Here is an 11653-nt window from a genome sequence, read left to right on the forward strand (position 1 = left end):
AAACAGAAGCTGCTCAAACTTGTCAAACACCGATACGATCGTCCTGCATGTAGCTGCCAGGGCTTTTAAACTGTCAATCAGAAACAATTACGTGAATAATCCATTAGTTAATTAACAGAAAATTAACCTTCAGCTACTTTAACCAATTATTTTTTCAACCAAAAGGGAAATTCTCAGATTTGAGGATTTATTTCTTTTCTTTTCCCACACAAATGAAGTGAACTGAACATCTTTTGGATTTTGACACGAACTATAAAGAGCTCTGGGCTGTGGGAATGAAAACCACACTGCAGACTCGACAACTGATCAATTGATTAATAGATTCATCAACAAAACTGTTAAATTACGAGAATAATTGTAACTTTCATGACACTGTGTTACCACACCATCGCTCTAATTGTTATGGAAGTTTTCTGGAAGCTGGTGAAAGGAGAACTCAGGCAGCATCTGATGTCTTATGCAAAAGAGTTTAACGTAGACTTGATGCATCAAGGAGACCAGAAGTTGAAGTTGGTGCCTTTCTGTCTCGAGCATCTGAGTTAGATATGAAAGTGTAGACGCTACAATGTACTGTTATTCGGCCCTTTATCTATCACCTGATCTACTGCATAGAGAGAGATATAGTGGCACAGTAATGTGTGAGGATGGTCCAAAAATTCCTCAACCATAATGTCACAGGGGAGCCATTTACAGCAGAGAGTCCCAGCTCAGGGGTCTGGGGCCCTTCTTTAGTCGGTCACACAGAAAACCTGAAAGGTCACGAGATGATGAACGGAAGAGAAAAGATGAAAGAACAAACTCCTGCTACACAAGTTTCAATATGCTCACACTGTAAGTATGTGCAGTAAAATACAGGCTGGAAAACTGCTGAGGGTTTTCATAAAATGTTCAATTAAAAATAAAAGAAAGGGTTGTTGGAAATAGTTTTTGTAGTTTTTGTGTCATCCTGCTAACAATTAAACAAACAAACAGACACGGGTGAAAAATTAATTGCTGGATCTGCTCCTTTGTCTGTATCAGAATTTAATGAGTTCTTTCTTGGCCCACGTCCTACACTTCCACCAAGTTACAATAAAATCCGTTCAGGGTAAAAACATGACCTCCTTGGCAGAGGGAACAATACAGAGACCTTATATTCTTATGTTGGTTCTTATATTCTGCAGCAAAACACATTCTCTCTCTCATCCTGTTCCAGATCTAGTAAATCCAATTTAATGTACCATTAAAGTCGTGAACTCTCAGAGCTTATCGGTGAAGAACGTCTTCAACCAAACAAAGCATTCGGGCTCAGAAACCTGTTTGCACCTGCTTGTTTAATCACTGAAACTCCTCCGCACACACGGGCCGATGTGGATCTGCCGTTTTGTGAGATCGTGCTTTTACCTGCAAACCTCAAAGGGCTTTAAAAAAGGAGTTATTTTAATACTTTGAGCCGAGGAGTCACAGGCTGCTGCTGCTTCCACGGCGGGTTCCGGGTGTGAAGACGCCACCTTCCTCACCGAGGGAAAGGAACAAGACGAGGCACGCACCGAGATGAGGAAAGGAAAAGGACACACACACCTAAACATTACTCACATGGGATCAGGCCACATAAACGGGTTCTCAGACATCATGTACTGTGTGCATCTCACACCCGCTGTTCCACCGGGACGCCACAGAACTGTTTGAGAGAAAACTGTTTCTGTAACAGGGACATTTGAGAGAGTTAATGATGAATGGACAGTGTTTACATACCGTCTGTATTGATAAGCGTGAAAAGGGAGACAGGCAGGTGGTGCGGTAACAAAACACGCAGAAGATAAATGTCTCGACAACCTGGTAAATGAGTGGAGACATACGGGCGGTTCACACAATGTGAGCTGATCAGGGAAGGAGAGGCAGGTGAGCAGGTGGGTGAGACTGGGAGGAAAGTCCGAGGACATCTGGTGGACGGGTGGAGGCGGGAGATCGAGTCAAACCAGCCAAAAGGAACAAGGCTGAGACAGGAATCTGTTCATCCATCCATCTATTCATTATCTATACCGCTCATTCTTTCATGGGTAGCGGGGGGGGGCCTCCGTGCTGGCGACATCTAGTGGCCGGAGGCATCACGTTTTCAAGTTGTTCGTCCCTCCCAGCCTTGTGAACACGATAGCTTAAGATTGCCTAGAGGGAATTTCCTCAAATTGGAGACAAATATTCAGTTGGACTCAAAGAAGAACTGATCCAATTTTAGTGGACGTGGGTAAAAAGGTCAAGGTCACTGTGACCCCATGTTCTTGTGAATGTGATGTATGAGGAAGATTTTATTACATCGGGAATAAACTCTTCTTTGACTTGAGAACGTGGTTTTTAAGGACATCTTGAGGGAATCTGGCACAAATGTTCACTTAGACTCACGGATAAGATTTGAGTGGGCAAAGGTCAAAGGTTTTTGGCCTCTCGAACATGATATCTCAAGTGTGTCTTTAGGGAATTTGTAAAACTTTTGACCAGTTGTCCCTTGGACTCCAAGGTGGGCTGCTTAGATTTCAATGGTCAAAGGTCAAAGGTCACAGTGAGCTCATAAATCTGGGAAAAAGATGAATGTAGACTGAAACTGCACTGGTTGGTGGAGGCATTGTGTTGAGTGCTACATCTGCCTCTGTTAGAAACTAGGAAATTATGAATCTACATCTGATCTGTTTATTTTGTGCAGAGTGACTAACCTCGCTTATTCATCTATTCTGTAAATACTATAAGTCCCTGTTTGGCTGTGGTCTTTGTGTGTGGAGGAAAACACGCAAAGACCAGTGACGTGTGACCTTTATCTGCCATGAATCACTGTGCATACTTGTGTAGACGAAAGTGTGCGGTGGTAAAAGATAAATATCAGAGCACAGCGTTGGCACTGCCCGCGAGCAAATTCCAGTGTAAACACTTAGTAATGATAGAGCGACACACACACACACACACACACACACACACACACACACACACACACACACACACACACACACACACACCCTCCTGTCATGAGCAAACATGTTACTATTGCTACAATGCATTTGTTGTGTGTTTATCACACCTGAAGATCTGTTGCTGTGTGTGATTGGTTGTATTACAGGCAGGAAGCCACCCATAGACCACGCCCACTCCCATGTTAAACGCTCACTGGGGCTAGGAGGTTGTGTTTCCTCTTTACCTCCACCAAGGAGGTTATGTTTTCACCCTTATCTGTTTGTTCAGCAGGATCACGTGAAAACAACTCAACCGATTTCCACCAAACTCGGTGCAGGGACGAAGATTTTTGGTTCGGAATTCATCTGCAATGAAGATTTAATATTCCAATATCTGAATCTTCTTCATCATTGTCCATGTGGGTGGTTTATATATAAGTTTGAGAGATTTACTGAATTTTTCTTTTTCTCACATAGCATCTCGACTGATTCAAAGGTCTTTTAAGCAATTGACACAATCTTCAGACGTAAGTTCACAACTTGTCAAAGCTCAGTATAAAGCTCTGCAGCAACAAAACAAACTTTGTGCTTCTACTTCGTTGACAAACTTCTAAAGAGGAAGTGAGTCTATGAATGTTGTTGCCATGACGATCAGCACTACTCAGTCAGATTAACCAAAAGATCTGACGAAGAAGATATTATTGAGATTACAGGTTCCACATACAGACAGACAGACGTTTGTGGAATTTGGTACGAATGCAGATAAGGGGGGCGGAGATCCAGGATTTTTCTTTTTCACTTGACTTGAGGCGGAATTCATGTAAATCTTTCCCTTCTGGAACAAATTTTCCAGATTATTCCATCACCACATGAACACACAATAAGTATCAGCTACAAACGTCACTGTTTGAAGAGCAGTGGGGGGGGTTTGAAGCCAAACCAGAATCTGATTAACGGCCCTGCAGTCCTTCCACTCTCCATCCAAACTCATCCTCCAGCAGTCGTCCTGACGGTGGCTCTTCTTTTGATCCAAACCTGCTGGAGGCAAGAGATTTTAAAAAAAAGCACCACACGTGATGAGTCACTTTGGAGAGGAGGTGGTCGATCCTCGCAGCGCAGACCTTTGGAGGGTATCCTCATTTCCTTCTTCGACCTTTGACCTTTGAGTAACTGCTTCCTCCCTGAGTGTGTGGTGGTGCCGGAATGTGTCCTTGAGCTCTGGAGAAGGAGTCAGTAAAACAATATGTCCACAAAAAATCCCCTTTGTGCCATCAAAGAGAGCGGACTTCCTTTAAAAGAGGGATATCAGTCTCCGGTTGGCTTTTTAAGTGTCTGTGTGACGGGACAAAGAGCAGCGGGTCAGAGGTGACGAAACAGGAAAACATAAAAATCCACATCTGGGGTTGCACTTGTTCGGGGATTACACACACAGACACACACAGACACACACATGCACACACAGCTGGATCGTAGCAGCCTCTACCTCCAAGGTTGCTGTATAGAATTGGCTCTTAATGCAGCTGGCTGCTGTCACTGAGAAAGTAATTAGAGTTTGCTGCAGGAAACGGGAGGAACAAGGCTGATATGTGGACATTATGTACAATCGCTCCGTCCTGAGTGTGTGGTGCTGTAACCTGTCAGCGGTGGGAGGGAGGCCACAGCCGGAGAGAGGAAACATGGAACAGGGTCTGACATGATTTGTCTTTTCTGTAAACTGTTTACTCTACAAAACTTCTCAAACGTATCCGAGTCTCGTTTTCCCAGAACAAGTTAAAAAAAACATGACAAATGATCTAATGATGTAACCTCGGGTCCATATAGAAAGAAGCAGACATAAGGAACATACCGTACACGAGAACATTCCTGTGGTTCATGCTGTCCTTTCTTTATGTAAGTGATGAAGATGAGGCTGTGCAAATAGGGTTCTCAAGTTCCAAAGTGGAAATCGTTTCCATCATTTCTAATCACAATTCTCCCTCTTTTTAAAATGTTCTTACTCTGCAGCTCAACAGGGAAACGCTGAACCATGAACAACATTTTGATTTGTCTGACTCAGACTTAACTTTAGATAAAGTTTGGAAATCTTTTTGCTCATTTAGGCACCGGTCAGATTATGGGTTTAAGACAGACTTGAAAAATTGTAAAATCATTTCAGAGAAATTTCATTTTTCATTCTTTTCATTTCAAAGTCTCTTTTTTTCATTAAAAACCTTAAAGTTAACAGTTTGGGCTTTGAACATTTTACTACTTTTTCTAATGGTATTTTAAGGGTGTGTTTAAACAGTGCGAGTCCTGAGGAGGAGGAAATCTCAATTCGCTTTTTGGACTCACAGACGTATAGTTTTGTTCCAGACAGACAAGGTGAAGCTGATTTCTGCACTGAAAAGAAGAATCTTTACAAGAACTTGATTTGTTTTTGTTTTGGTAACAATTTATCTTTAGAAAATATACATTTTTATGGCTCAATAAAAGAAAAACAACGATTAAAAAAAGGGTTGGTTTGTTTTCAGTGTATATTTTCACATTGACAATCCAGATGCATGTGTTCATACAACAATGAAAAGTCACATCTTGTTCAAGGCCACAAAAATAGAAGATATTTATTTGTGTTATATAAATACAGTGGTGTCTGATTGATAAATTTGACCAGAGGTAGAAGAAAGTACCACTCGACTACAATCATCAATCTTCAGTTATGCGTCATAATACATAGGTTCTATACTCCAATAAAAAAATACCACACTGTAAAAAAATACTCTATTACAAGTACAAAGAAGATCACAGTGTACAAAGCAGACATCATGTGTCACGTTCAACATTCAAAACTTTGACAATATAATTTTTTGACTCCATAAACAAATAAACCATGAAGTTAGCGTCAGTGAAGATGTCGAATGTATATTTGAAAGATGTGTGAAGCTGTGATGTGTCTGTATGGAACTAATAATACAGAATACATTCAAAAAGTTCCTCACAGATTAATCCACATCCAGATTATGGGAAATCGTTCATTCTGTGTTGACTCTTAAGGACATTTCCCCATTAAACAATGACCTTGTCAGGACCAGTAGGCCTCATGGGAACCAACGCTCAGTCCTAATGAGGCAAAACCTCATTTGACCGAGCTCCTGGTTAAGTTAAGTGGTAGTTAAGGTGAACTGTGGTTAGCTTTGAATTGGTCATGGCTACATTTCTTTGGGTGTAGCTGTCCACAATGAATGGAAGTCAATGCAAAGTCCTACTGAAGTTTTGTACCGGTGTGTGTGTTTTGACATTTTTAAATTAAAAAATACAATGAAATGACTGAGGTAAAAGTACAGAGGATTTAAAGTACAAGTATTTTATGTACTTTAGTGTTGGGAGGTCTAATCTTAAAATGTGTCATATTTAATAACCTCATTACATGTTGTAGATGGTTTTAATCTGAGCTGTCAGACACTTGGTGGTGGATCAAACTGAAATGTAACTGAGCAGTTTAAAGTAATGTAACGCTGAAATACTCAAGTAACGTGGGTCTGCAAGTTCCTTTGTTCTCACAGTACCTGAGTAACTCACTACATTTCGTGGTATAATGAGAACTTGAGCTCAGCTAACAGTCGTCACTCTGCACCATGGAGAAGAAGAAGGAGCAAACACTGGCCCACGAGCTGCTGCAGTACTGCTCAGCCGTCTTCTGGTGCCTGGTGCAGTCTTGTCCGGTGGAGGTGGTGGTGGTGGAGGTGGTGCGGGGCCGAGGTGCGGCGGTGGTCTTCGGGTCTCCTCCCTGAGAGGATGCCACCGAGCTGGAGCGGTCCAGCTTGAAGTGCGCGTCCCGGGGCGCGCGCTTGCACATGCCGGCCCTCACCAGTGAGCGCTGGTCCTTGCACACTTTGCCCTGGAGCCTCTTGAACGCGCGGGCCACCTGCTTCCAGAAGCCCTTGGGGTCGGAGAGGTACCCCGGGCAGCTCTGAGGTTTACCGTCGTATTTACACTCCATGGCGGTGGTGCCGCCTGTGACGCGCGCCTCCGGGTTCTCACATTTCACCGACAGCCTCACCGCCTGCCCCAAGTCTCTCGCCCCCCACGTGCACTGCGTCTTATCCTTCAGCGTGAACTTCCCCCGGCCGGTCGCTGCCCCCTTGTCGTGCCCGCTCCTCTGCCCTCGGCCCGCGGGTGGGTTCACGGGCTTGTCCGCTCCACGGGTCTTGTTGCGCGCACCGGAGCACAGAGTGACCTGGTGCCCGAGGAAGGCCAACAGCATCCAGGGAGCGAGGGTCCTCAGCAGCAGCAGCATGCCGTCTTTTAAAAGATTGATAAGTATAATACCTGGGAAGACACAGGGTGGTGATAAGAGACACGGTGTAGAGTCTGAAATGAGTTACAGGTTTATTTATCCAAACCTTTACGCACATAGAAATGTGTATTTAAAAGAGCTCTAAATCCAAACACTGCTCAGAAAAGTAATGATAAGTAAAACTATTATACACTATACAAACTGAAAAGCCTCATATACTGAGTCCAACTCACCGAAAATGACAAGCGTTTCTGTGCGTAAAGCTTCCTCCTGTGGCCGCCTGTTGTCCCGCACATTGCTTTAATACAACAGAGATGCTGCGACACGCCCACCATTCCCGCCCCAGCACACACACACACACACACACACACACACACACACACACACACACACACACACACACACACACACACACACACCTCCTCTAAGATCCATTGACAAAAAGCTTGGCAGAGGAAGGCGAACGTGTTTGTTCTGTCCTGACCTGACTTGTTCAAACTGAACTCCGCCTTCATCAGGAGCTCAGCCTCAGATCAAAGAGACGAGAAACTACAACTGATGGATCTGTGTGTCTTCACAGGGTGGTGTGTGTGTGTGTGTGTGTGTGTGTGTGTGTGTGTGTGTGTGTGTGTGTGTGTGTGTGTGTGTGTGTGAGAGAGTTTATTCTAAAGACCTTTAACAAGACAGATTACCACATTTTAACCCAAGCTCACAGCACCACACACATGCAGTCAACTCCACATTCATTCTCGGATGTTGGATCCAGACGATTGTGTTTACAACATCTCTAAATAAACAAATAAACATGTATGTGTGTGTGTGTGTGTGTGTGTGTGTGTGTGTGTGTGTGTGTGTGTGTGTGTGTGTGTGTGTGTGTGTGTGTGTGTGTGTGTGTGTGTTGGGGACAAAAGTTAATCCCCACATGATTAATCATTACATTTTATGGTATTTATTTAAGGTTTAGTCCATCTATTGAATATAAGACAATGAAATGTCGTAATTGGCAAAAAAACCCACCTGTGTGTGTGTGTGTGTGTGTGTGTGTGTGTGTGTGTGTGTGTGTGTGTGTGTGTGTGTGTGTGTGTGTGTGTGTGTGTGACAGAGATGGAGGGAGAGAGAAAGAGAAATATACATTTTTACTGGATGGTTCCTCTCTGCTCAGCAGCACCACCCTGTGGTTTCCAGTGGTAAACTGCACTAAATGATACAGACTGATGTGATGGATCCTGTGACCGACCACAGGAAACACAATGTGTCTAAATAGGCCTGTTCTGGTATTTTTAGCTTCTTTTAATTAGTTAAATATGTTAATTTTTTAAGAATAAAACTGACAGAAATCTTATTTTATTATTTGTGTTGTAGCACTGAAGCAGAGTTTTATAACACAGCTCGAGATGCTGAGCTCAGTGTCCATGAATTTCTGGAGCTGTCACAGAAATGTATGTTTAATTAAGCTATGGCTGAATGCATGAGAATGTCAGTATTTTTTTTTTTTTTTTTACAGTAAATGCTTTTTACATCTTCTCATGCACAATTACTGGAGCATTTAGACATCAGCTCCATAAAGTGACTCTTCTATTTAAACATATAGTCCTTCCACCGTCCATTTTATTTCCTCTAAAGTAGTTGTAATGCTTTAAAATAAAAGTTTCCTACATTTCTGACTTTTGAATCCAACGGAAATATTAAACCCAGTTTTGCATGTATTTCTTACGACTTTAGCGTGTTATCAAACCAAAAATATTGTGCATACTTGTTTACACATTTTGTTGCATCTTTGGAAACTTTGAAATGGAATTTTGTGAATCTTAATATTTAATACATCACATCAAGAATTAAAGAAGTGGCTGTGCAGTGAGTAAAAGTGATTGGTCTCTTCCTTCCTCACCTACACTGTGTGTGTTTGTGTATGTGAGTGAGTGTTAACTACACCAGAGCTGCAGCCGCGCTCTGGCCTCGACCTGCACACAGACCCCCGTCTGTTCCTGCACACACTGGCTCTTAAGACCGGACCCGTCAGCTCATACAAAGAAGTGTTTAGCTCAGCTCAGGCGCCTCCTGCGAACCGAGCTGTATTATCTTTACTGCCGTCTGTGCTGCATGTTAACACCAGACGTGTTGTCACAGCCGGCGATGAAGCAGAAACAAGGACTTCTTTGAATGAGCGAGTGTGGAGGGGGGGAAAAAAGTAATTGCAGCTCAGAGGAAGAAGCACAAATGAACGACACAGGAGAAGAAGGAGAAGTCACCACTTTCACTTTATTCTCTTTACCTTCACATTTTCTTTCCTGGAGTAATAAATGTTATTCGAAACATCTGAGCATGCGATAAGAGGAGGGAACTTTACATCATATACAAACAGAATCACACGCCTGTCGTAGTTTCCCTCTGCCTTGCTGTGAGTGTTTTACAGATCTAAGCAGTCATCTGTTAACCGTGCTAACCGTGCACAGGTGCAGGTTGGGTGATGTGAGCTCGGCCTGTGCGATGCTGCGTGCGGAGAATGGGGAGTGGGGCCTCACAAGGCCACGAGATGACGAGGCTCCCGTTCAGATCCTGGAGTGGTCAAATGTAGATGGGAGGAGTTCTGACCGGATCTGACGCTGGTGAATCCAACCTGGAACAACAAGAAATGGAGGATTTGTTAGATCAATTCAAGGTAAATACAGTTTGGGCAGTTTTCTGGCTTTACAGCTTTTCATCAATGCGCCAAAACCACCTCTCTTGTCTTTCTAACCCTTTTTTAATCTGACTTTTTAAACTCTGTCACTTCTGTCTTTCCTCTTCTCCTTCATTGTTTTTTCCGTCACTCACCTTCATCTGCAGAATGGTCTCAGTTCTGGAACCAGCCGATGAAGTAGCTGCAGACGCCGTGGAAGCTCTTCCAGCAGTACTCGTTAGCAATGCGGGAGGCCTTGGAGTCGGTCTGCTCTGTGGGACGAGTAGTGGTCTTCGCAGGCTTGGGGGCAGCTTTCTTGGTCTGGGGGGCCTTGCCTGGCTGGGGCTTGCCGGGCTGCTGGGGCTGGGGCTTGACAGGCTTAGGAGTGGCGACGGGCTTGACCTGGGCGGGCTTGACCTGGGCGGGCACCACCGGTTTGCGCTGCTCCTGCACGGGCTTGGAGGGCTTGGGGGTGGCGGGCTTGGGGGTGGCGGGCTTGGAGGCAGCGGGTTTGGGCCAGGAGCTCATGAAGGTCATCTGGGCCTCGTCTGGGTATTTCTTGCACATCTGTGGGCGGTAGACCTTGGGTCCCTGGCAGGCATTGCTCAGCTTCCTCATCTCCCACATGAACTGGGTGAAGTAGTGGCGGGGGTTGAGGTTGTAGGCGCGGCAGAGGTTGGGTTTCCCCTGGAAGTCGCAGTAGTAGGAGCGTGCCGGGGTCTGGCCCTGGCTGGGACCTTTGCAGGAGACGCGCAGGCGAGTATAGTCCCCAGCTCCGGACACTACCATGGTACAGGAGTCCTTGGTCTTGGTGGTGAATCTGATGGGCTCATCCCAGATGCTTCGCTGCTGCTGCTGCTGCTGTTGCTGTTGCTGTTGCTGCTGCTGCGGCTGCTGTTGCAGCTGTTGCTGCTGCTGCTGCTGCTGCTGCTGCTGCTGCGGCTTGCTGTCATTGCTGATGTTGTTGGTCTGAGCATATGACAAACAAACGGTCACTGCAAGAACCAGCAGCATCACTCCCATCCTGGCTCTCATGGTGCGTTAGGTGTGTCGGTGATGAATGAATGGACGAGGGTAAGGGTGGATGTGTCCGCACAGAAGCTTGGAGGAAGTCTGTAAGGTTAGTAAGCATCGGAGTGTGACTTTATAAGGCCTGGGCTCACAAAGAAGGTATTATTCAGGTGAGCTGAGGGACCCAGACTCCTCCTTCTGCACTGACCCCCCCCCTTCTCAAACACACACAGAGCGACTACATGTGGCTTGTGTGGTACGTTCAAAACTTAAAAAGTGATGGATGGAAGGAGGGGGAGAACATAAACTGGAGAAGGAAGAAGGTCAGCGGGTCTGTGGGACCTGGAGGGGGAGGGTGGGGGACTAACAAGCCTGAAGGAGGCTACACACATGAAGCCAAACGTTATGAAAAAAGACTGGGCAAGACATTATATAATGTCACATAGGAGGTTCTTTGACTGCTGGCGACTGGGAGAAGAGGGGGAAGGAGCCAGGGGCCCGGAGCCAAAAGCGCAGCCTGGATTTTGTTTGCTGAAGAGTTAAAAGTTGATCTGTGACCCTGTAAAAATAAAATCCTCATCGTGTCCGTCTAAAGATGCAACGTTTGTGTTGTCGCTGTGTCACCATCAAAGCTACAGTCGATCGCTGTGCAGCCAAACTTTGCCCAAACCATAGAATGTATATAAAAGGTGGGACGACCATAAGAACCATAAGAATTAAAAAAATAAATCAATGTCACATCCACTAACATGGAGGAGGCAGGGTTTAAAACCTATAACTGTAACTATCCAC

At 44.8% G+C, this 11653-nt stretch overlaps 2 protein-coding genes across 2 annotated transcripts; both read right to left on the bottom strand.

Moving 5' to 3' along the window:
- Window positions 1-5495: 5495 nt before the first annotated feature.
- LOC117768137 (fibroblast growth factor-binding protein 1-like) lies at window positions 5496-7548 on the bottom strand. Its single transcript, XM_034596259.1, has 2 exons — window positions 7425-7548; window positions 5496-7223 (listed from the first exon to the last, which is right to left on the bottom strand). The coding sequence occupies exon 2, from the start codon at window positions 7189-7191 to the stop codon at window positions 6508-6510; it is 684 nt and encodes a 227-aa protein (XP_034452150.1). The 5' UTR covers window positions 7192-7223; window positions 7425-7548; the 3' UTR covers window positions 5496-6507.
- A 1884-nt stretch (window positions 7549-9432) lies between these two features.
- On the bottom strand, window positions 9433-11063 carry fgfbp2b (fibroblast growth factor binding protein 2b). The gene is made up of 2 exons (XM_034596043.1): window positions 10006-11063; window positions 9433-9808 (listed from the first exon to the last, which is right to left on the bottom strand). Exon 1 carries the CDS (start codon window positions 10883-10885, stop codon window positions 10025-10027), a length of 861 nt encoding a protein of 286 aa, XP_034451934.1. The 5' UTR covers window positions 10886-11063; the 3' UTR covers window positions 9433-9808; window positions 10006-10024.
- Between the last annotated feature and the right edge of the window lie 590 nt (window positions 11064-11653).

This window comes from Hippoglossus hippoglossus, chromosome 1, assembly GCF_009819705.1.
Source record: "Hippoglossus hippoglossus isolate fHipHip1 chromosome 1, fHipHip1.pri, whole genome shotgun sequence".
Classification (NCBI taxonomy): Eukaryota; Metazoa; Chordata; class Actinopteri; order Pleuronectiformes; family Pleuronectidae; genus Hippoglossus; species Hippoglossus hippoglossus.

Bases quoted from the DNA above. Each gene is read 5' to 3' on its own strand.
- LOC117768137 (XM_034596259.1), bottom strand. From the start codon at position 7,191: ATGCTGCTGCTGCTGAGGACCCTCGCTCCCTGGATGCTGTTGGCCTTC.
- fgfbp2b (XM_034596043.1), bottom strand. From the start codon at position 10,885: ATGAGAGCCAGGATGGGAGTGATGCTGCTGGTTCTTGCAGTGACCGTT.